This window comes from Pelobates fuscus, chromosome 12 (assembly GCF_036172605.1).
Source record: "Pelobates fuscus isolate aPelFus1 chromosome 12, aPelFus1.pri, whole genome shotgun sequence".
In the NCBI taxonomy this organism is placed as follows: Eukaryota; Metazoa; Chordata; class Amphibia; order Anura; family Pelobatidae; genus Pelobates; species Pelobates fuscus.
This window is the reverse complement of record NC_086328.1, coordinates 141,033,923-141,059,918: the sequence shown is the minus strand read 5'-3', so window position 1 is coordinate 141,059,918 and position 25,996 is coordinate 141,033,923. Positions and strand designations below refer to the sequence as shown.

At 46.3% G+C, this 25,996-nt stretch overlaps 1 protein-coding gene across 5 annotated transcripts in view; it reads left to right on the top strand.

Annotated features, from left to right (window-relative positions):
• Positions 1–25,996, top strand: part of LOC134579136 (serine/threonine-protein kinase BRSK2) — a 258,249-nt gene that overhangs the window by 161,438 nt on the left and 70,815 nt on the right. For all 5 annotated transcript variants that reach the window (XM_063438311.1, XM_063438310.1, XM_063438314.1 and 2 more), the window contains exons 3-7: positions 15,021–15,106; positions 15,505–15,645; positions 16,047–16,163; positions 17,508–17,541; positions 17,635–17,703. In XM_063438311.1, coding sequence (XP_063294381.1) covers positions 15,021–15,106; positions 15,505–15,645; positions 16,047–16,163; positions 17,508–17,541; positions 17,635–17,703 — 447 coding nt within the window. The remainder of the gene's footprint in view (positions 1–15,020; positions 15,107–15,504; positions 15,646–16,046; positions 16,164–17,507; positions 17,542–17,634; positions 17,704–25,996) is intronic.

Genomic DNA, 25,996 nt, shown 5'->3' with positions numbered 1-25,996 from the left:
CATTACCTATTTTGTATTCTTTATTTTCTGCCCCGATCTATATTCAGGGCGCCGCCATCTTTGTGTGGGTAGATGATGTCCCTGTGGGACACGTTATCTGCCCACACTACACAGACTGTGAGATTCCCGCACATGCCCAGTGAAACACCTGGACATGCGAATGGGAATTTCATCTATTCATTCATTCATCAGACAGACGAATGAATGAATAGAAAAAATCAGACGAACAAACAAATACCGAATATCAGTGTCCGTTTGTTTGTTCGGTTTATTACAAGGAGGGAGCTACCGGCGTGCAGCTCCCTCCTTGTAATATGTAAAGACAGAAGCGTCAGGGAGCTGTGCTCCCCACCACTTCATTAGCCCCCCAGGTCCTCCTCTCACTCTATGGGGGTCAATATGACCCCCATAATAGCATAAGGGAAATTCAAATCTCCCCAATGCCCCTACTCGCTATACCGCGAGTAGGGGCATGTCCACTAAACAGTGAGCAGCCTGTGGCTGCTCACTGTTAAAAAAAATGGTAATAAGGGGGGGGGACCTACTGTCCTCCCCCGTCGGGCCCCACCCCTGGGCGGCGGGAGGGGGCCATAATGGGAATGAGGGTGGGGGGACCTACAGTCCTCCCCCCCAGGCCCCCACCCCTGGACGGCGGGTGGGGGCCATAATGGGAATGAGGGGAGGGGGGGGACCTACTTCCTCCCCCCCGGCCCCCATCCCTGGGCGGCGGGTGGGGGCCATAATAGTAATAGGGGGGGCCTACTGTCCTCCCCCACGGCCCCCACCCCTGGGCGGCGGGTGGGGGCCATAATGGTAATAGGGGGGGACGACCTATTGTCCTCCCCCACGGCCCCCACACCTGGGCGGCGGGTGGGGGCCATAATGGTAATAAGGGGGGGGACCTACCCCTTGTCACCTTGATGGGGGGGGGGGAATTTACTTAGTGCCGGGGTGGGGGCCGGGGGGGAGGACGGTAGGTCCCCCCCCTTATTACCATTATGGCCCCCACCCGCCGCCCAGGGGTGGGGGCCGGGGGGGAGGACAGTAGGTCCCACCCCTACTACTATTATGAAACTGTACTCATTCAGTTAGAACGCAATTCGGCAGTTTCGTCTAAAAAGAGGGGGAGAAGAGGAAGAGATTGAGGAAAGGTAAGTTCGGCATGACAGTGCCGCTTTAAATAGAAGAAAATAAAGTTAAATGTGAAATCTGGATTTTTTTTCTATATTTTTTTTTTCTTCCTTTTGTTTGTTTTTCTCCTTTCTCCTTACTTATTGCAATCATCAGCTCAAAGGCTTAACCAGGTCGCCCACTTTTCCAATCAGGAGTGCCTCCTCTTAGCAAACAGAGGAGTCCATGCAATAAGTGTTGAGCGTTTTTGTGACGTCTCTCTCGATGGTTGGAGGGAGGCATGCATCTGCATGGAGCATGTGGTTGTGCCGGAGAACCAAGGGTCACAGATAAAATCCTAGTGGGCGGTAGGGACCGGGTTGACTACCACTGGAATACATTATGTATTTCGCTGATGTATAGTGTATTCATTGCCTTCTGTGTGCCTCTCTTCCCCAAAGCACCCTGTGTGCCTCCCTTCCCCACCAGCCCTCTGGGTGCCTTGCTTTCCTTCCAGACCTCTGTGTGCCTCTCTTCCCCACAGCCTTCTGTGTGCCTCTCTTCCCCACTGCCTTCTGTGTGCCTCTCTTTCCCACTGCCTTCTGTGTGCCTCTCTTCCCCACATCCCTCTGTGTGCCTCTCTTTCCTCCCAGCCTTCTGTGTGCCTCTCCTCCCCAAACCCTTTGTGTGCCACTCTTCCCCCCAGCTCTCTGTGTTTCTTTCCTCCCCCAGCTTTCTTTGTGCCTCTCCCCCACAGCCCTCTGTGTGCCTCTTGTCCACCCTAGCCCTCTGTGTGCCTCTCCCCCCAACACTTTGAGTGTGTCTCTCCTCCCCCTAGCTTTCTGTGTGCCTCTCTTCTTCCCCCATCCCTCTGTGTGTCTCTCTTCCACATCTTTCTGTGTGCCTCACTCCCCCAGCTCTCTGTGTGCCTCTCTTTCCCACTGCCCTCTGTGTGCCTCTCTTCCCCACAGCCTTCTGTGTGCCTCTCTTTCCTACAGCCTTCTGTGTGCCTCTCTTTCCCACTGCCTTCTGTGTGCCTCTCTTTCCCACTGCCTTCTGTGTGCCTCTCTTTCCCACTGCCTTCTGTGTGCCTCTCTTTCCAACAGCCTTCTGTGTGCCTCTCTTTCCCACTGCCTTCTGTGTGCCTCTCTTTCCCACTGCCTTCTGTGTGCCTCTCTTTCCTACAGCCTTCTGTGTGCCTCTCTTTGCCACTGCCCTCTGTGTGCCTCTCTTTCCCACAGCCTTTTGTGTGCCTCTCTTCCCCACAGCCCTCTTCCCCACATCCCTCTTTGTGCCTCTCTTTCCTCACAGTGTGTCTCTTCCCCCTCAGGCACCTACGTGTGCCTCTGCCTCCCTGCCCTCTGTGTGCCTCTCTTTCCTCACAGCCCTCTGTGTGCCTCTCCCCCCAGCACCTCTGTGTGCCTCTCTTTCCTCCCAGCTTTCTACGTGCCTCTCCTCCCCAAGCCCACCTGTGTGCCTCTCCCCCCAACACTTTGAGTGTGTCTCTCCTCCCCCTAGCTTTCTGTGTGCCTCTCTTCTTCCCCCCATCCCTCTGTGTGTCTCTCTTCCACATCTTTCTGTGTGCCTCACTCCCCCAGCTCTCTGTGTGCCTCTCTTTCCCACTGCCCTCTGTGTGCCTCTCTTCCCCACAGCCTTCTCTGTGTGCCTCTCTTTCCTACAGCCTTCTGTGTGCCTCCCTTTCCTACAGCCTTCTGTGTGCCTCTCTTTCCAACAGCCGTCTGTGTGCCTCTCTTTGCCACTGCCCTCTGTGTGCCTCTCTTTGCCACTGCCTTCTGTGTGCCTCTCTTCCCCACAGCCCTCTGCCCTCTTCCCCACATCCCTCTTTGTGCCTCTCTTTCCTCACAGCCCTCTGTGTGCCTCTCCCCCCAGCATATCTGTGTGCCTCTCTTTCCTCCCTGCCCTCTGTGTGCCTCTCTTTCCTCACAGCCCTCTGTGTGCCTCTCTTTCCTCACAGCCCTCTGTGTGCCTCTCCCCCCAGCACATCTGTGTGCCTCTCTTTCCTCCCAGCCTTCTGCGTGCCTCTCCTCCCCAAGCCCTCTGTGTGCCACTCTTCTGCCTCCAGACCTGTGTGCCTCTCCCCCCCCCCCCCCCCAGTCCTCTGTGTCTCTCTCCTCATGTTAGCACTGTTTCTAAATAAATGCTAACTTCCTGTACCTCTTCTCTACTGCAATGTAACCTGTAGACCTGTTAGGATCATATAAAGACAATATACATACGCATTCTAACTACTGCACTGCAATGTGCTACCACCTGTTACACCACCTGTTTGTCACTCTTAGCCTTAGGTTTTAATTTCTCACTCTCTGTTCTCTCCTCATTCCTTAACTGTTTCCCCCCTTCCTTCTCTACTTCTTTCTTTACTCATATCTGCTGCTCCCTTCCTCCCCCACCATCCAGCCCCTTCTCTTTGATGTGTCTGTACTCTAGAAAGTGGATAATTAAAGATTAGGAAGTAATCATACCCTTCTTTCCCACAGCCTCCTCCCGAGGCCGCACTGATAATGATGCTAATCAGGCGTAGAGTGCGATGTCTAAGTCATGGTACAGTAAGGCTGTATTGGAATACTCTATAGAGATTTAGTCAATTCAACTGTGAACCGATGTGACCTAACCACAGATTATATTATTATTATTCTGTTAAAGGATCCGTCATACATAGATTTAAAGTGACCTAATTATTACTATCATCTGTCTTAAAGGACACTCAGTTGGCTTGGATTTGCGAGCTCTTCTTTTTTAATTTTAATATGACATTGTTACTGCAAATTACATTTACAGATCATTTTGGAAACTATTGTGACTTCTTTAATTAAATGCATCTAAGATTGCCTTTGTGGTCCCACTGCTGGAGGATTACAGATGTAGTCCATATCGGCGAAATATAGCCGAAAGTCGAATATTCAAGAATGTGCCGGAGTTCTGTCTGGGGGATAGTCCAAATCCTCAATTAGTGGGGAACTAGCCTTTTTCAGTGTCCCTTAAACTCATTATTGTTGTAATTTTGGTTTATAGAGAGCCGATATATACAGCTGCAGCAATGGATTGTGCATATAACTGATGGCAAGGAATTTTAGGAGGTGAGATCAAAGGCCCTGCACACACAGTCTAAAGGAAATGGGGTCACACGTATCTAAAATGCAATGTGTCCAGTAGTAATGATAGAATGTCAGATATACACATCACATCAACTATATCAGTCGTTCGATAAAAACATGACCATATACATTAAATAAAGTGGATAAAGGTGTAGCATGGCTCATGCAAACAGCTGGAGGACACGAGGTATGAGAATGGGATTGATTGTTCCAGGTTAAGAAGTTACTCAGTAAACTACATGCTCCCTTAAAGGACCACTATAGTGCCAGGAAAACATATGCACTATAGTGCCCTGAGGGTGCCCCCACCCTCAGGGTCCCCCTCCCGCCGGGCTCTAAGGGGTGGAAGGGGTTAAACTTACCTCTTTCTCCAGCGCACGGGCAGGGGGACTCTCCTCCTCCTCTTCTTTTCCTCGGCTGAATGCGCATGCGTGGCAGGAGCCGCGCACATTAAGCCAGTCCATAGGAAAGCATTCACAATGCTTTCCTATGGACGCTGGCGTCTTCTCACTGTGAAAATCACAGTGAGAAGCGCGGAAGTGCCTCTAGCGGCTGTCAATGAGACAGCCACTAGAGGCTGGATTAACCCTATTATAAACATAGCAGTTTCAGAGAAACTGCTATGTTTATAGAAAAAAAAAGGGTTAATCCTAGCTGGACCTGGCACCCAGACCACTTCATTAAGCTGAAGTGGTCTGGGTGCCTATAGTGGTCCTTTAAAGAAAAGAGCTAGAGGTGTAAGCGTGTTCTCAGCCAGTGATAAATGTGAATACACTCTGTCACTACCCCACAGCAAGGCATTCAGGCCACTCACTGCCAGTGTGATATACCTATACACATCACACATTATGGGGAATTGTGATAATGCCAATTCTGATCTTCTACAACACGGGGGCATATTGAAAAATGTCTTTCCACTATAGTCCATCACCCCTATCTTTCCTCCACCCCTATATCACTCCTCCCACAGTCTTAAAAGGACACTATAGTCACCAAAACAACTTTTTCCTAATTAAGTAGTTTTGGTGTATAGATCATGCCCCTGCAGTCTCACTGCTCAATTCTCTGGCATTTAGCATCTAAATCACGTTGTTTATGCAGCCCTAGTCACACCTCCCTGCATGTTACTTGCACAGCCTTCCAAAAACACTTCTTGTTAAGTGAAATCTAATATTTACACTTCCTGTATAGCATTATTCTATTTAATTTCGAATCTCTTATCTCTTTCACTGATAATAGCCTGCTAGACCTTGCAGGATCCTCCTGTGTGTGATTAAAGTTCAATTACATTACAATATCTGATGGAAAATGAAACCTCTTTTCCCCCCTACATTCTATGTGAGTCACTGTCAGGGGAGTCTGAGGGATGATCTATACACAAACAAAACTACTCCATTAAACGGAAGTTTTTGTCAGTATACCTTTAACCCCTTAAGGACCAAACTTCTGGAATAAAAGGGAATGTCACACATGTCATGTGTCCTTAAGGGGTTAAAGGGAAACTATAGATCCCTATAGTGCACCCCCCACCCGTTAAAAAACCCTTCTGTCACTTATCTGGTTCCAATACCGATGACCCTCGGCACTGGTCCAGGCTCCATCCTCGCAATAAGACTTCCCCATTGGGAGAGCATTATACAATGCGTTGCTATGAGGTTTAGGGGGTCGCTCCTCATGGGTATTGGAAATCCCTCTGACAGACAGACAGCCACTAGAGGTGAAGTTAACCCTTAAAGGTAATTATTGCAGTTTATAAAAAAAACTTTTCAGTGTTAAACTGATGGGTGCGCTGCACCCAGACCACTTCAATGAGTTGAATTGGTTTGGGTGCCCATAGTGTCCCTTTAAGTTATTTCCCTAGTCCTTTCCTCATCTCCCTATTTATATATATATATATTCTCTCTACATCCATATTTTTTCCCCTAACTTCCATGAAAAGAACATTTTAAATAATATATGCATTTATCACGTTAGATTATTCCTCTTCTTCTTTAGATAACTGGACCATCTGTTAAATTAAAAATGTAAGTTAAACCAATGGATGAATCCTCCATGTTTGTTTTTCCGACCCTAACTTTGGTTCCTGTGTGCGCCTCCTGCCCCGAGTTCCAAATATAAATAGAGAAGTGTGGGGTAGAGCAGGGAAGTCTTATTCTAGCTAAGTCCCGTGTTAACTCTTTGTTGTCTGTTATTTTTTGTTCTATTTATTGTCTATGAATATATGTATAAAAGAAAAATGTCAGTTAAACTCCGCTTTTATTTAGTGCCACCATGGTCGTGACGCTGCATTCATTCTTTCTCTTCAATCTGTTTCTCATAGAGGAGCCCTGGAACCCGAAGAAACGTGAGTGACCCAACAGCTCTCTTTTCCTCCCTATGGCCTCTGCAGTGATAAGGAAGGTTTGCTGGGCAGTGAAAGTCTAACGGCATCCAATGTCCGCATTGGAATGAGAATGTCAGTCAGTCGATCATAAGGAGCCGGCAAATCCTGATCACTGCAGCAGCCAGATTGAGGAAGAGGAGGTAGAATGGCCATCGGGGGTTAATTCACTGGAATCAGTTCTAAGGCGAGATGGTACTCTGACACTCCTGCACCGTAACAACTTCATGAGATGACATTAATGTGGAGTTGGGAGGGTTCCATTTAAAGGAAACCTGTATTCCAAAAACGATATCGTTCTCTTCATTTAAATCCAGCCTCCCTCTCCTCAAATCTAAATTAAAACTGTAATAAATGGTATTCCTGTCCTTTTAATCCAGCACGAGAGAGTCCTGGCAGTCACTCCAACCGCCTCCCGCAATTTCATGTCAAAACTTCTAAACGTCCAATCCGATGCAATTTCTAGAAGAGCAAGGGTGACAAAAAAAATGCGTGTGTGTCCTGCACACCTCCAACGAAATGGACTTAAGCTTCGGACACTTAGTTTGAATCTGTTTTCACAACAAAGCACCTCTACTGGCTGTCAGGAAATCAGCATTTAACCTTTTCATTTTTCGATTTCCATATCTAGAAAACAGTAGTGTTTTACATTAAAGGGGGATTGATGGAGGAGTCTGGGTGCTTTCAGTGACCCTTTAATACAGCGGTTTTGGAGCATAGATGCTGTCTTGTATTTCAGTGCTTCCACAGTTGCTTGGAAGGTGTGCAGCTCTGGGAGGATGGCCTGTGGCTGTTAAATGAAAACTATGAGAAATATATACCTGTTATTTAGTGTCACAGACCACTCCACGTAGGGCACTTTAAATCATCCCCTCCCCCCCCCCAAAGATACATTCAACCTTGCCGCATTTTCCAGTGTTGTACATCCATCTGGTTCTCAAAAGCTTAAACTGGATTTTTTTTTCTCATGATAATTCCTCTTTAAATGTACAGGGTCTTAGTATAATTGGATATAGTAGTACTTGCAAGAACCATTACAGATTATGTGCTATCATTGTTCTACATTCAGGGAAGGATTTTGAAGGATTATTTGTAATAAAATTAGATTTGAGAAATATAAAAACTTGTTTTAAATTTTAGACGAAATATGCCAAAAATAATGGGAAGGATTTTTTTTAGAAGACTGGCTTTGTTAATTTAAATTGCCCTGCAAATAAATACAGTAGAGGACATGAAATCAATATAAATAAATTACATTATGTCTAAACTATAAATAAGGGGAGTCAAATCCAGAAAATCAGATAACATGGAGTGCAACCACAACTAGCTTTGCACCCCTGACACCACTATTCTCGTAGTATTTCAGTGGGAAATTCTATTATAGAACTTAGCCTCCTCTCCCCTCCTATTGTCTCACTGTCAAAACAGTTGGCAGATACGCAACTCTTGCCATTCAGATAAAAACAAACAACTAGGCACATTAAATGCCTGGTGACAGTCCCTTACGAATGATGACGGATCCTTATGAATGGTGACGGATCCTTATGAATGGTGACAGATCCTTACAAATGGTGACTGTCCCTTACGAATGGTGACTGTCCTTTAAGAATGGTGACTCTCCCTTACGAATGATGACGGATCCTTATGAATGGTGACAGATCCTTACAAATGGTGACTGTCCCTTACGAATGGTGACTCTCCCTTAAGAATGATGACTCTCCCTTATGAATGGTGACTCTCCCTTAAGAATGGTGACTCTCCCTTAAGAATGATGACTCTCCCTTAAGAATGATGACTCTCCCTTATGAATGGTGACTCTCCCTTATGAATGGTGACTCTCCCTTAAGAATGATGACTCTCCCTTAAGAATGGTGACTCTCCCTTATGAATGGTGACTCTCCCTTATGAATGGTGACTCTCCCTTAAGAATGATGACTCTCCCTTAAGAATGGTGACTCTCCCTTATGAATGGTGACTCTCCCTTATGAATGGTGACTCTCCCTTAAGAATGATGACTCTCCCTTAAGAATGGTGACTCTCCCTTATGAATGGTGACTCTCCCTTATGAATGGTGACTCTCCCTTAAGAATGATGACTCTCCCTTATGAATGATGACTCTCCCTTAAGAATGATGACTCTCCCTTATGAATGGTGACTCTCCCTTACGAATGGTGACTCTCCCTTAAGAATGATGACTCTCCCTTAAGAATGATGACTCTCCCTTAAGAATGGTGACTCTCCCTTACGAATGGTGACTCTCCCTTAAGAATGATGACTCTCCCTTAAGAATGATGACTCTCCCTTAAGAATGGTGACTCTCCCTTATGAATGGTGACTCTCCCTTAAGAATGATGACTCTCCCTTAAGAATGGTGACTCTCCCTTAAGAATGATGACTCTCCCTTATGAATGGTGACTCTCCCTTAAGAATGGTGACTCTCCCTTAAGAATGATGACTCTCCCTTAAGAATGGTGACTCTCCCTTACGAATGGTGACTCTCCCTTAAGAATGATGACTCTCCCTTAAGAATGATGACTCTCCCTTAAGAATGGTGACTCTCCCTTATGAATGGTGACTCTCCCTTAAGAATGATGACTCTCCCTTAAGAATGGTGACTCTCCCTTATGAATGGTGACTCTCCCTTACGAATGGTGACTGCCCCTTTTTAATCATAACTAATGTTTTGTCGAAGTCTGTATGTTCCCATTTGCATGTTGAGCTGAGGATTCTGGGATAGTTGTAGAAACCTGATTTGCCAGAATTTCTTTGCCCATAGGAGACTTCACAAAGTGAATCTTGAGATATGTCGGAGATGCACGACAGTGTAGTGGTTTTGGTGCATGGAGTCTGTGTTTCCCCTATTTATTTTGTAATGTTTTCAAGCAGTTTGACAAAACTTGGGGTTCTCCCTGCACCAACTGCAGCGTCCTCTGATAGTGCACAGCTATAAGAAATTCAACTTCTACATTAGCCAGTTCAGATTTGGAATAAATATATAATAAGAAAGTGGAGAGCACTGGGTGGGGGTTTACTAAAGACTAAGTTGTACATCCCTTGTTTGCAGTAAAATCACGCCCTCCCAGTGTTTAGAGATCACTCTGTGAATACGCCCATTTGCGGCATGTACTGGAGATAATGCCAAACATTCACTTTGGGTGCCAGGTCAAATGTGGAATTACTAAAAAATCTTTAGTAATTCCACATTTGGCCCCATTCATATATTCTGTCACAGACTTATTACTAAACGCGTTTGCTGCTGATTCAGCTAAAATGCTAAGTCATGATCTTTATGTTTTTAAAAGTGTTGAGGAAAGATTAAACTGAGAGATCAGCTACATTGCCTGTGCTTAAAAGGGACAGCTTACTTCCAGGATGTTTAATATTATGTTAACTTGTCCCCTATATTAAATAGCCATGGGTTCTGCACTAATTACCACTGCCTAAAACTGAGCACCCCTGTGGCAGACCGCCTGGTACCCAGACTGTGTACCTCCACCAATCACGCTTCCTAGTGTTCACGGAGTACCATAAGCACCACACACCATAACCACTGTAGCCCCCTTAGCCACCGCAGCTTGGCTGGGGTCTCGCCGTCCCTTCCCACCCTGGACCAAACACCTGGATCCAGTTCCCAGTGAGAAGACCTCTCCTCCAAGAGAGTATAGCAGGTATAGTAATCCAAAGAGCAGTATAGCAATCCCCCCCACACATGAGCCAAGGCTGTTTACTAGAGGCCACACATGGCCTTTTATGCAAACCCCATGCTAAGGGGTTTCCTATACAAAGCAACAGGGTAATCTCTCCTCTGTGCCTGAGAGATAATTGAGTCAGGAACTGTATAAACTCAATTATTTCCAGGCACAGAAAACACACATTTTACAGACACTCCAAAAATACTCCAAAAACACACAAAATCCCCCATGATCTGGGTGACCATCATATCCAAAAATCACTCAGATCGGTTCAGGGATTCAGATTTTTCATGGAAGTCATAATTTGACCAACTGCAGGCATGGTCCCATGCCCGAAACAGCTCCAGGAAAAAAGTGGTAGCGGTCGGTCAAGTTCGGCAGTTTTAAAAACGAACAAACTACCAAACATAGTCAATAGTTACATAGTTACATAGCTGAAAAGAGACTTGCGTCCATCAAGTTCAGCCTTCCTCACATATGTTTTTGCTGTTGATCCAAAAGAAGGCAAAAAAACCCAGTCTGAAGCACTTCCAATTTTGGAACAAACTAGGAAAAAAATTCCTTCTTGATCCCAGAATGGCAGTCAGATTTATCCTTGGATCAAGCAGCTATTACCCTACATTGAGATTATATCCTTGAATATTCTGTTTTTGCAAGTATGCATCTAGTTGTTGTTTGAACATCTGTATGGACTCTGATAAAACCACTTACTCAGGCAGAGAATTCCACATCCTTATTGTTCTTACAGTAAAAAAACGTAGACAAAATCTTCTTTCTTCCAGTCTAAATGCATGGCCTTGCGTCCTATGTAAAGTCCGGCTTGTGAATAGATTTCCACACAATGGTTTGTATTGGCCCAGAACGTATTTGTATACATTAGTCATAATAGTCATACCATGGAGCTTGTTTCCCTCATTCAGACGAACGATTCCACAGAACAGTGCCCTTCCAGGTGGTGTAGAAACGAACGCAGGCGATGATGGAAGTCCAGCGGTGTTTGAAGTTTCAGTGTCCGATTTCAGTTCCATGAGCTCGACGAGCAAACACCGCTACCTGCGTTCGTGGGAACAAGATTGCCGCCCCAGACGGACGATTAGAATACTGCGGTTAGAATCGTTAAGAGGTGATGATAGGGGTTAACAAGCTCCCGGGTGGTCCATAGTTCGTGCGTTTGTTCGGTTCCCGAATAGCATGGGAAAATGGCACAAAATAAGACTTTTCCTATGGCTTTTACAGGGCCCGTAGTCCTGTGGCAAGATGCTGGCAAGCAGGCTCCTCCAGGAGCCCGTGGCGAGGTTACTTTCGCCACAACCCCCATCTTCATTTCCTGCCATCCATTGTTATAAAAAAATCAACAAAAAATAACAGCCTTTGCACCTGTCAGTCAATGTGTGCCTTGGTTGAGCCAGGATGGAACTAGATTGTGGCATCTATTGATAAATTCTTAATATACATGTTTAAGGAAATAGAGATTGCATGAAAAAGGTTAACAAAAATATTGTCAAGGTTTTTTCAATTCATTTTTGAGCTGACACTCCTAAACACACTAGAAAACTCCTGTTTTGTCTTGGTGGAATGAGTGATGTCAATGAACCACCCACAGAGGTGTAATAATAGGTACTGCAGGGGTTGAGACCAGGCTTTAGAACATAAAATCGAAACGCCTGGTAATGTAATGTGACCGAACGCAGAGATCTAACTCCATCTCTATATCAATGAATGCAAGACCTGGATATTTTACATAATAGAATACTTAGCAGCGCCTCTTATATGCTGATGTCTTGGATAATTGGAAGTTACAACAAAGCATTTATTTTTGCAGTTCTACTGGCTCGTGGACATTGAAAGCACATCCGGGGTATACAAGTGGGGAGCAATCTCCTTGTTTTACTTCTGCAACTCAGTTACTACTAAATAAAAACTTAGATCAACCTTCCTGTTGTACTCCTTGCCCTAGAATTAATATGTACTAAAAATCACACGGTGCCACAATACAGGCGATTTCATGTATATATTCTACTTTCCAAACTGCTTACATACGCTGAGTGTTTTTATTTTCCCTCTTACTCATCCTTACCAACTCTGCATTAACATAGCAAGCAAAGAGAAAATACGCAACATGGAGGTCGATGGCAGTCTTCAGAGATGCAGGATTTTATTTTAATGTGAATGTACACATTTAGAAGTGATTACACAAATACCTATGTGACATATACAAAACCATGGAATAGGCGCTCAGTATAATAATAACATGGAAGGCAGCAGTGAACCAGCACGGATTCCCAAACCTTAATAAAATACAAAACGTGACAAAAAGATGTGGTAGACCATAACAAAAAAAATCGAAAGTTATACAGAGAAACAGTGTCTAGTGTGATCTTATAGTGGGATATACAGTCACGTCCATAAATATTGGGACATCAACACAATTCTAATCTTTTTGGCTCTATACACCACCACAATGGATTTAAAATAAAATGAACAAGATGTGCTTTACCTGCACACTTTCTGCTTTAATTTGAGGGTATTTACATCCAAATCAGGTGAACGGTGTAGGAATTACAACCACCTGAAGTCTGTGGATAGTTAAGACAATGTTAAACAAAAATCTGCACACCAGTCAAGCCATAAGACTTGCTTTTCCCACAGAAATCCCAAATCTGCAGTGATGTTACTACCGCAAAGGATTCTGGGTGGGCATATGCAAATTAGCTTAACAAAGAATCACATTTTTGCCTCATTCCATTTTAAACATGGATTCATTTTAGTATACAACAGCTTGAAACACAACTTAGGAAAAGATGCAAAGCCAGCAAACCACTCATGGACAGCTGTATTGTTGTTAATGGACCACTATAGTGCCAGGAAAACATACTCGTTTTCCTGGCACTATAGTACCCTGAGGGTGCCCCCACAGTCAGGGACCCCCTCCCGCCGAGCTCTGGAGAGAGGAAGGGGTTAAACTTACCTCTTTTTCCAGCGCCGGGCGGGGAGCTTTCCTCCTCCTCTCCTTCTTCCTTGCGACGTTATCGGCTGAATGCGGATGCGCGGCAGGAGCCGCGCGCGCATTCAGCCGGTCGCATAGGAAAGCATTTACAATACTTTCCTATGGACGCTTGCGTGCTCTCACTGTGATTTTCACAGTGAGAATCACGCAAGCGCCTCTAGCGGCTGTCAATGAGACAGCCACTAGAGGTTTTGGAGGCTGGATTAACCCTATTATAAAAAAAAAGGGTTAATCCTTGAGGGACCTGGCACCCAGACCACCTCATTAAGCTGAAGTGGTCTGGGTGCCTAGAGTGGTCCTTTAATGCAACTCATCAGCATGAGGTTTGTACTGGTTTGCTGGCAACAAGTTATTTAACCCCAACTGATGCAATGAGTAGATTCTCATTTCTTAAACAACCATGTCGACAGACACATCCCGTGATCGTGGAAAAGATGTTAGTCTGTTTGAGAAGGGTCAAATCATTGGCCTGGATCGAGCAAAACATCTAAGGAGAGTGCAGAAACTACTAAAATTGGGTTAAAAACTGTCCAACGCATTATTAAAAACTGGAAGGATAGTGGGGAACCATCGTCTTCGAGGAAGAAATGTGGTCGGAAAAAAATCCTGATTGATCGTGATCAGCGATCACTTAAACTTTGGTGAAATCAAATCGTAGGAAAACAACTCAGAACTCAGGGCTATGTTTAATAGTGAATGTAAGAGCATTTCCACACACACAATGAGAAGGGAACTCAAGGGATTGGGACTAAACAGCTGTGTATCCTTAAGAAAACTACTGATCAGTGAGGCTCATTGGAAAAATAGGCTTCAATTTGCTAGGGAGCATAAAGATTGGACTCTGGAGCAATGTAAGAAGGTCATGCGGTTTCATGAGTCCAGATTTACCCTGTTCCAGAGTGATGCCTAGTGCCTACTGTACAACCTTATGGGGGCAGTGCTGTAATCTGGGGTTGCTGCTCTAGGTACAGCAACATTATGTGCCCAAACAGGTTAGCTGACTACCTGAATGACCAGGTTATTCCATCAATGGATTTTTTTCTTCCTGAAGGCACGGTCATATTCCAAGATGACAAGATTCATCGGACTCAAATTGTGAAAGAGTGGTTCGGGGAGCATGAGATATCATTTTCACACACGGATTGGCCACCACAGAGTCCAGACCGTAACCCCATTGAGAATCTTTGGGATGTGCTGGAGAAGGTTTTGCGCAGTGGTCTGACTCTCCCATCATTAATACAAGATCTTGGAAAAAAATTAATGCAACACTGGACGGAAATAAATTGACATTGCAGGAGCTTATCGAAATAATGCCACAGCGAATGCGTGCCATAATCAAAACTAAAGGTGGTTCAACTAAATATTAGAGTGTGTGACTTTTTTTTGGCCAGGCAGTGTATGTACATACACTTGTTGGAGGTCAATAGGTCAATAGGTCAATAGTTTCAGTCTTTAGAGAGCCTCAGAAAAAAACAGAACAAGAAAATAATAGTGCAATATGTCTATATCTATTTTGGAGGATTAACTCAATAGCAGACTATCTCACACTTTTCAGAGCTCTGCTGTATAGCGCTTGGACGGTATAACCCCCATCTTGGTATGTGGTGGGTATTCAATGATTTGGTCAAGAGTAATATAGAGTTTATAGCATTGAAACCATTTTTGAAAAACATATTCAATTTCTATTGTTACTAAACTTGGATGTATGTTCACAGGTAGAACGTGAGATCGCTATCCTCAAGCTAATTGAGCATCCGCATGTCTTAAAGCTACACGATGTCTACGAGAACAAAAAATACCTGTAAGTATATACATCTGCTGTGTAATTGGGAGCAATTTGAAAATTGTGCAATAAAATCATTCTTGTCTTGTCTGGTAAAAGGTATATAGTCTTATGTTAAAAATCTGTGTATTTAAGTTTAGATTTAGTGCCTTCCTTATAAACAAAACACAACAAATAAAACCTTTAAAATAAGCTGTAAAAGCTCACTTCTCATAAATCTGATGTGCTTACTGCAAGATTATCAGGGTTGATTGGTCCACTCATATGCTTGTCACAGAGAAGCACAAAGGATGTGCCAATCTCAATTTACCTTCGTAACAATCTCCATATGGTAACCTTTTAGTTACATTAATTTCAATGTTGCCTCTTTCTTCACTAGCCTTCAAGTAATTTCACATGTTTGAATATGTTGACAGTTACCTTGTTTTGGAGCACGTGTCTGGAGGAGAGCTGTTTGATTACCTGGTAAAGAAAGGACGTCTTACCCCAAAGGAAGCTCGCAAGTTCTTCAGACAGATCATCTCAGCGCTGGACTTCTGTCACAGTCATTCCATCTGGTGAGATTGTAAAATGTATTTAATAAAAATAATGTTGAATAGCTCATGGTAAACTTTTAATTGAAAATTAACAGCTTTTTTGTATTTTGTGGGTTTTCATTTTGTTCCAGGTGACTACGTCAATAAATTGGATGTCTGAAGTTGAAAAATGTTTGTCTAATGTTGGGGTTATTGTATTGTTATACAATTAGAAATTGGGAAACAAGAAAAACATCTAATTACATTATAGCCAGGAAAAATGTATGTAGTTTGTGTGATGATGATTCTTAAAGGAGACATTTTTAAGGGCAATTCTTGACTCCGGCTACTATAGTAATGATTTCAGCTTTCTCTGAACTGGTATGTCGACACATATCGAGCTAATTAAGGTACATAATATTATCCCCTTTTAAATATCTCAGTCACAGGGATCTGAAGCCAGAAAATCTCCTTTTGGATGAGAAGAATAATATTCGAATTGCAGATTTTGGGATGGCCTCTCTGCAGGTCGGAGACAGTCTGCTGGAGACAAGTTGCGGGTTGGTATAGTGAGAATGAAACCAACATAACAAGACCTTTCCAAAATGAACAAAGTGGTTATGGTGTGGAGCACCCAATGCACCAGCTTTGTAGTGAGGCCATCATGGAGAAATTCGGAACGAACAATAAAACATCTTTGGGTTTGCAGATATATTATATGTATAATTCAGGAACTTCTAACAGATTGGGAATAGTTTGGCTAGATTTGGAGCCTCTAGACACAGCTAATCACATTGATGGCTCGGCCAGTGCCATACAGAACTCTGTTTTTCTGGAAATTCTGAATCCAGCAACCAAAGTAAAAGTTTGGATTATTTTTATTGCTTTTTCAACCTTGTTTATGTTTTGGTAGAGGTAGCTAAACCTGGTATCATGGAAATAAAGATTGCAAGGATTCCTCTCCTTTTTGTTATTTGGTTCCCCGGAAATCCAGCAGATGGTAATTTTACACAGCTCTTTGTCTCTTTTTTTTGTTTGTCTGCTGGACGATATGTAGATTGGGAAATATTTTTTAAAATGTTCATATGGTTTTCTGTGATGGACATTTTAAAGTGGCACTGTCATGGTCACATCTGTTTTTTTTTTTTATTCCACTCCACTAAATTTTTTTGTCCCCTTAGCCACCCCCCAAATGCCCTTAGATCCTCCATTTCACCCTCTTTTTACCTTTTAATTTTTCCGGACCTTGGTCCTGGGGGTCGCCATCTTTGTGTGGGCAAATCAAATGTGGGCCTTCAATAGATAGCACTGTCAAATACATGCACATGTGCACATGCCCAGTTAAATACTTGGGCATTCGCTATTGTCCGAAATTCGGACGGGAAATTTGGCTATTCATTCATTTGTCAGAAAGATGAATGAATGAATATATAAATTTAAAACGAACTAACGAGGACCGAATTGCATTCGGTCTTCGTCCGTTCGTTTAATTTTTTACAAGGAGGGAGCTACTGGCTTGCAGCTCCCTCCTTGTAATATGGAAAAACTAGAAGTGTCACGGAGCAATGCTCCCCACCACTTCTTAACTTCCCCATGTTCCCCTCACTCTATAGGGGGTCAATATGACCCCAAAAGTAGCATAAGGCAGATTAAAGTATCCCTAACTACCCTACTCGCTATGCTGCGACTAGGGGCATGTCTACTAAGCTGTGAGCAGCTGTTGGCTGTTTACAGTTGTAAAAAAAAGACCCCATCCCGATTCCAATAAAGGGGGGCCTAGACCTAAATAATTAACTGGAAAGGGACATCGTTAACAAGGTCCAGGTCCAATTAACAGGTTAGGCTTACAAATGACCCAGTACAGAAGTCTTACATACTGCCTTTTTTCTTTGGTTATCATACAGGTCCCCGCATTATGCCTGCCCGGAAGTGATCAGAGTGAGTCTTTGTCTTTGCATAGTTTGCTTTGTAAGTAAGGTTTGCAAGGTAAGTAAGAAACAAGCTATTTAACCATCTCTGTACCCTGCACAGGGAGAGAAATATGATGGAAGGAAAGCGGACATCTGGAGCTGTGGGGTCATTCTATTTGCTCTGCTCGTGGTAAGTGATGCAAAAACATTAACATTATTGGGTTATTTTGGTCAAACAGGAGGCTGAGACTACAACTACAACGTGTTCATGTGAAACATACATTAACGTGAGCATGAGAATTATGGGAAATATAATCTTACCAACTCAGCATTACCCCATCAATATACCAGATTCACTAATGTCACCAGGCTCTCCAGCCACACTTTTGACACCAACACAACTTAGGAGCATCTGGTGGTTTGGGTCTCCTATTCATGCTGGGTGTTTCTCCACATTCAACTCTCTTTGACGGAAAAAATAAAAAAAAGCTTTCTTATCCTCCTCCTTTGATATCGCAGTGCTTATTAGAAATACTCTCAGTTCCGCCAATCAGAGATCACGGTTGTAGCGGAGTAGAGGTACGATCCAAGGTAGCTCCGCTGGTAGACAGGAACAGCAATCCAATATAGGTATCAAACGGGTAGCGTGGTTACAATCCCTTCCCTCCAAGAACTAGACGACACATAGCTTGGAGGTCAACTGTCAGCTTTATTCACACAATTTCTTTTATGGCTTTTTCCCATGCAAGGGAGGTAACTCAAAACAACCAATCCCCTCACAATCACCTCCCCTCCCTCTCCTCCCCTTAGATTAGCAGGTAAATTAATTAGAGAGAACCGAGTTTTCCCCAGTTTCTGAATGACCCCTAAATACGGGGGGTACGAGGATAAACGAGGGGTCCCCTGGTAGGTCTGCTCTGGGTGAGTAACATATTCAAATTTCACCCAGATCAGACCAGGGGTTCGGGAGTTACAGGTATGTAAAGATTTGACCGACTGCAGGGACACAGTAGCCGAAAACGGCTCCATAGATTCTGGCCCTGTAGTCGGTCTACTTCACTGCATAGAAAGTGCCGAACAGCTCAGCCATCCGACCCCAATCTTTGGTTCGGATGAATCCCCTAGACTGGGGAATGCAAACTACCGAACGGCGGGCCGTTCGGCAGTTTGGATCATATGATTTGGTGATCCTGGAGGTCTGAGCGGTGTCTGGGTAGTCGAGCGTCCGATTTTAGTTCCAGACGCTCGACGACCAAACACCGCTGTTCGGCAGTTAAGATGGCCGCCGCCACGTGGAGATTAGGCGAACGGCGGCCACCCACGGACCCAATAACGGTATGTGCACATGGATTCTTCTTTAACATGCTGGCATAATATACAAGATACATTGACAGGGACAAATGACATTGTAAATACGGGTTTCTGGTGGCTACTTCTGCCACAATGCTCCCCCAGAACCAAGCCAGCATACACAGTCTGATCCCAACGGATCGGCTTGGGGATGTCTGGAGGAGTACCCACAGATCACTTGTCTAGTTCCGTTTGTCGGGATAACCCGTCAGCATTTCCATTGAGCTTCCCCGGGCGATATTGGATATTGAAATCAAAGGGCTGAAGCGCTAAGCTCCAGCGCAGCAGTCTGGCATTGTCTCCTGACACCCGGTTCAGCCAGACCAACGGGTTGTGATCTGTGAGCAGGGAAAATGTTTGTCCATACAAATAGGGCTGTAGTTTCTTGAGGGCCCACACCACGGCAAGGCATTCCTTTTCGATGGCGGCGTAGCTTACTTCTCTGGGTAAAAGTTTTCGGCTGAGGTAAGCTACGGGGTGTTCACCGCCATCGGCTCCGATCTGGCTCAGTACTGCTCCCAATCCGAACATTGAAGCGTCTGTATGGACGAGAAAGCGTTTAGTCGGATCGGGAGCAGCCAACACAGGGGCATTAACAAGGGCATTTTTTAGGAGTTGGAAGGCCTGTTCACACTCTGGGGCCCATACTACTAATTTGGGAAGGTTTTTGCGGGTTAAGTCGGTAAGGGGCTTGGCTAGGGCGCTGTAGTTAGGTACAAACTTTCGGTAATATCCTGCCGTCCCCAAAAAGGCTAGTACCTGGGTTTTAGTGCGGGGGGTTGGCCATTTAGCTACGGCCTCTATTTTGGCTGGTTCGGGTTTTTGGTGGCCGCTGCCTACTCGGTGTCCGAGGTATTGGACCTCGGCCATCCCTATATGGCATTTACTGGGCTTGAGGGTCAGTCCGGCTTCCCTGATGCGGTCTAGCACTGCTCCGATATGGTCTAAATGATCGGCCCAGGAGTAACTAAAGATGGCTATGTCGTCTAGATAGGCGCAAGCGTACTCCTGAAACCCGTCCAATAGTCGGTCCACCATCCTCTGGAAGGTGGCCGGGGCGTTCTTCATCCCAAATGGCATGACCCGGAATTGGTACAGGCCAAATGGGGTGACGAAGGCCGACTTGGGAATGGCGTCCTCGGCTAGAGGAATTTGCCAATATCCTTTACAAAGATCAATGGTGGTTAAGTATTTCCCCCTAGCCATTTTGTCTAATAGCTCGTCTATCCGGGGCATGGGATAGGCATCGGATATGGTTTTATCATTGAGCCTCCGGTAATCTACACAGAAGCGGGTAGTTCCATCCCGCTTCGGCACGAGTACTACGGGGGATGCCCAGGGGCTATCTGAATGCTCAATTACCCCTAACTGCAACATTTCCTTCAGTTCCTTGTACATGTTCCCCCTCACTGCTTCGGGAATGCGGTAGGGCGGTTGACGGAGTGGGACCGGATCTAGGGTTTCTACCCGATGGGTAGCTAACGGGGTATATCCCGGGAGGTTGGAAAAAGTGGCTCCTTTTTCCCTAATTAAACTTTGGGCCTGAGCTTTTTCCTGGGGATTCAAGCGGTCTCCTAGCTGTACGGCTGCGAGATCCTCTTGTAGCGTTTCTCGGGCCAGCATGTCAGGGAGGGGTAGGTTATCTGTGTCCTCTGCAGCCGAGGCGCAGATGGCGGACACTTCCTCTGTGCGCTCGTGGTAGGGCTTCAGCATGTTCACATGGAACATGCGTCGGTCCCCGGTCCCGGCGCAGGGGCCGATTATATAGGTGGTATCGCAGACCTGCTCTACCACCTTGAATGGGCCCCGCCAGGAAGCCTGCAGCTTGTCAGTAGGGACGGGGCGTAAGACTAGTACTTTCTGGCCGACCTGAAAGCTGCGGTCCCTGGCTCCCTTATCATACCAGTGGCGCTGGCGTGTCTGGGCCGCCTGGAGGTTGTTGCGCACAGCTCGGGTCAATTCCTCCAGGCGGTTCCGAAACTCCAACACATAGGGTACGATAGGGGTGCCGTCAATGGTCGTCCCCCCCTCCCAGTGTTCCCTTATTAGGTCTAGGGGTCCCCTTACCCTCCTTCCGAACAACAGTTCGAAGGGAGAGAACCCAGTGGACTCTTGGGGCACCTCTCGGTAGGCGAACAGGAGATGGGGTAAGAACCGCTCCCAGTTCTTCTGAGTGGCTACGAACGTGCGGATCATTTGTTTTAAGGTCCCATTAAACCGTTCGCAGAGGCCATTGGACTGGGGGTGGTATGGGGAATTAAGGATAGCTCGGACCCCGCATACTTTCCAAAGCTGTTGCGTGACCTCGGCCGTGAATTGGGTACCCTGATCTGAAATGATCTCCCGGGGGATCCCCATACGGGTAAAGATACGCATGAGGGCGTCTACTATGGTCTCTGCGTGTACATTCGTTAGGGCTACTGCTTCGGGGTATCTAGTGGCATAATCTACCACGGTCAATATGTATTTCTTACCAGACGGGCTTTTTTGTCTCAGTGGTCCGATAATGTCTACCGCTACTCGGCTAAAGGGTTCTTCAATAATGGGCAGGGTGTGTAGTTTGGCCTTGTATCGGTCCCCCCGCTTTCCCACTCTCTGACAGGTATCGCAAGTATTACAGTACTGCTTAATATCCTGTGATATCCCTGGCCAGAAGAAGTTCTGTAGCAGCCGATGTTTGGTTCGGCTGATCCCTAGGTGTCCGGACATGGGAATGTCGTGGGCGATTCGCATTAACTCTTGTCGATACTTTCGAGGCACAATTAACTGTTTAATGGGTACAGGAATTGACCCGGCTACTACTTTTTCTGCATACCGGTATAATAACCCCTTATCCCAAGCATATCTCTCCCCCTCTCTGCCAGTCTGGTCTTTATCTATCCTGTCCTTGTAAACCTGTAGGGACGGGTCCAGGGCGACCTCGCTACCAAATTCTAATGGGGCAGCCCAGGGTAATACAGTGTGATCAGGGGGGTTTGTGCTTACCTGAGCCTCAGAGTCAAGGTGGGGTGCCGTGGTGCGAGCCTGTTGGCGGGTGACGACCGGGTAAGCTTCCTGTGGAGGAGGCCGGGTAACAAACGCGGAAGTTAGCTCCCCCAAATCGTTCCCCAAAATCACATCGGCAGGTAGGTCCTGCATCATCCCCACTTCAATTTGTCCTGCCCCCGCTCCCCAGTCCAAATGTAGTTTAGCAGTGGGTACCTTGTAGATAGCTCCCCCTGCCACTCGAACTGCAATGCACTCCCCAGTGAGATGGTTCGGGGCCACTAAATGGTTCCGTACCAGAGTGATGGTGGCCCCAGAATCTCTTAACCCCTCCAGCCGCTTGCCCTCCACATGGACCACTTGTCGGTGGCCCTGGCGGTTGTCTGAGGCCGCCTGGACCGGGTTGACCTCATGGAGGGTGCCCAAGGGTTCTGCTATTTGGGTAGAGGTGAAAGGTTGAGCCCAGGGCCTGCCCTGATAGCAGTGTACCGCGGCTCGGGGGGTGGTTGGTGGTCGTTGAGGGGTCCAGGCTGGTCTGGCCCGGTTTTGGGGACAGTCTCGTTGCATGTGACCCAGCTGGTTACATGCATGGCACCGGACAGATGCCCGGTTGTTGTACCGGGGGGTTTGAGACTGGTAGGTCCCCCCTGGTCGGGGCGGATTTACTGGGGTAAGCTGGGGAACAGCTGGCGTAGATTGCACTCTACTGGAGACATGCTGTTCCCGTCGGGAGTCCTGATGCTCATCTGCTAGTTGAGCGGCCTCATGCAGAGTACGGGGCTTACGTTCTCTTACCCAGATCTGTAACTGTGGAGACAAACGTCGGTAGAACTGCTCCAGCATCATCAATTGCTTGATCTCTTGGGCCGTGACGGCTTTGGCTGCCTCAAGCCACCCGTCAGCTGCCCGTTGTAGGCGGTGTGCAAATTCTGCATGTGAGTCTTTTTCTGATTTGGGTAATTCCCGGAACTGTGTTCGGTATGCTTCAGGTGTAAGGGCATACCGTGCGAGCAAGGTTTGTTTTACCTTTTGATAGTCCCTGATATCCTCTGCCGGCATAGCTCGGTAGGCATCTGCTGCGCGGCCGGATAGGTTACCCGCTAGCACTCGTACTTGTTCTTCAGTGCTAATGGCATGTAGCAGGCACAAAAGTTCAAAGTTCTGTAAATAGCCATCAATGTCCCCCTCGGTATCATTAAATGCTTTGAATACCTGGTACGGTATTTTAGCTTTCGCTGGCGGGGTGGGGGCCGCTGTTGCGCTTCCCTGCGCTGATCGCTGCATAAAGAGAGCCTGTACATCGTTGTACACCTGGTCTGCTTTCTGTGCTGCCATGGCTGGTGAGAATAGAGCCATCCTGGCCCTATATTCTCTGGTAAACTCAGTTTCTTCCCCCTCCCTTGGGGGTGCTGCAGCAGCTGCGACTCTGTCTCCTTCCATGAGTTCTGCGATTAGGATAGCCTTTGTTTTGTTGCTTGCTATCCTCCCTCTCGCTTCCAGTAACTCTTTTAGCGTGTCCCGTTTCAAGAGGGTATAATCTGTTTCCATTCAGTCCTTTTTAATTCCTGCTGAATGCCTCTTGCTGTGTAGTACGATCCCGTCGCTTGCCACCAATTGTAGCGGAGTAGAGGTACGATCCAAGGTAGCTCCGCTGGTAGACAGGAACAGCAATCCAATATAGGTATCAAACGGGTAGCGTGGTTACAATCCCTTCCCTCCAAGAACTAGACGACACATAGCTTGGAGGTCAACTGTCAGCTTTATTCACACAATTTCTTTTATGGCTTTTTCCCATGCAAGGGAGGTAACTCAAAACAACCAATCCCCTCACAATCACCTCCCCTCCCTCTCCTCCCCTTAGATTAGCAGGTAAATTAATTAGAGAGAACCGAGTTTTCCCCAGTTTCTGAATGACCCCTAAATACGGGGGGTACGAGGATAAACGAGGGGTCCCCTGGTAGGTCTGCTCTGGGTGAGTAACATATTCAAATTTCACCCAGATCAGACCAGGGGTTCGGGAGTTACAGGTATGTAAAGATTTGACCGACTGCAGGGACACAGTAGCCGAAAACGGCTCCATAGATTCTGGCCCTGTAGTCGGTCTACTTCACTGCATAGAAAGTGCCGAACAGCTCAGCCATCCGACCCCAATCTTTGGTTCGGATGAATCCCCTAGACTGGGGAATGCAAACTACCGAACGGCGGGCCGTTCGGCAGTTTGGATCATATGATTTGGTGATCCTGGAGGTCTGAGCGGTGTCTGGGTAGTCGAGCGTCCGATTTTAGTTCCAGACGCTCGACGACCAAACACCGCTGTTCGGCAGTTAAGATGGCCGCCGCCACGTGGAGATTAGGCGAACGGCGGCCACCCACGGACCCAATAACGGTATGTGCACATGGATTCTTCTTTAACATGCTGGCATAATATACAAGATACATTGACAGGGACAAATTACATTGTAAATACGGGTTTCTGGTGGCTACTTCTGCCACAACGGTGTGCTGAGTTGCTGTCATGACTCCGCCCCACAGCCAATCGCTGTCCTCTTGTTATCTACCCTTTATCTCCTTAGGAAGGTTTTGATATACTTTGTATATAATGAGATGAAATTGCTTGGTACTCGGCACAGTAAGAATAGCTGCTGTCTTCCATTGCTTTGACATTTTTTAAGTATATAATTTTATCCAGTGTACATATATATTAGAAAATAATTTCTGGTGGCCTACAACTCCCATAATCCTTCACTAGCTTATTGTTCAAGTGGATGATGGAAGTTGTAGTTCAGGAGAGATGGACTGTGTAGTGATCTCTCTTCAAACAGATTAAGGACATTGCTGTCACTCACTTATACCTGTATTATATTGGTAAGAAAGTGATTAACTTGATCCATCCCTCAGTTAATGACAGCTAATTATATAAACATATTATATTTTATCTAATTATACCAACTGTGCCGGCTATTATAAAAGTGATCTGCACATTGGGGTTTGTTCCTTTACAGCAAAGTTATTTGGCAACACACTTTTCAGGCATGCACCATTGTACGACACAACGGCGTCGGTCGAGACAATGTTCTATTTATTGACCGCGTCACCAGAACCTCAACCATCTCTCTAACACTCTGTCCCCCAATAACAATATAGTAATATAACATAACTCTCTGATACACAGACCAAGTTGACTATTCTCACCTTAATTACTGTTGCTGCTGTGGCTGCTAGGCAGGCTATTTGGTCTCTTTTTCCCCTTACCCCCTGTGTGTGTCTTCCCCACAGCCCTCCCGTGTCTCTTTATTCCCCCAGCCCTTCTGTGTGTTTTTGTCCCTCTCAGCCTCACAGTGTGTCTTTGGGCTCACTCCTCTGCCTTCTTTCCCCCCTCCCACCCTGTGCCCTTCTTCTCCCCCTCCCCTCCTGTGCCCTTTTCCCCCTTCGCCCTTATTTTGCCCTCCCTCCCTCCCCTCCTGTGCCCTTCTTTTGCCCCCTCCCCTCCTGTGCCCTTATTTTGCACCCCTCCCCTCTTGTGCCCTACTTTTGCCCCCTCCCCTCCTGTGCCCTTCTTTTGCCATCCTCACCCCCTTTGCCCTCCAGTGCCCTTCTTCCCCCCTCCTGTGCCCTTCTTTTCCTCCCTCCCCTCCTGTGCCCTTATTTTGCCCTCCTTGACCCCTTTGCCCTCCATTTGCCCTCCTGTGCCCTTCTTCCCCCCCTCCCTTCCTGTGCCCTTCCCCCCAATACCCTGCCCTTATTTTGTTCTTCTCCCCCCTCCCCTGCCCTTATTTTTCCCTCCTCCCCTCCTGTGCCCTTCTTTTGCCCCCTCCCCTCTTGTGCCCTTCTTCCCCCCATCCTGTGCCCTTATTTTGCACCCCTCTTGTGTCCTTTTGCCCCCTCCATTCCTTTCCCCCCTCCCCTCCTGTGCCCTTATTTTTCCCACTTACCCTCCTATGCCTACCTCCCCTCCTGCTTTCAGTGCGCACCTCCTGTCAGACTGGGTAAGGGTTACAGAAGCTCCTCTACCGCGATCTGCCAGCTTGGCCACTCTACATTCTGTGACCGGCAGGACGGGATCGCTGTACATTGCACTCCCCTTCCATCGTATCCGTGTATGCACACTATGGTCAAACTAATCGGCACCTCGATCGCACAACACACCT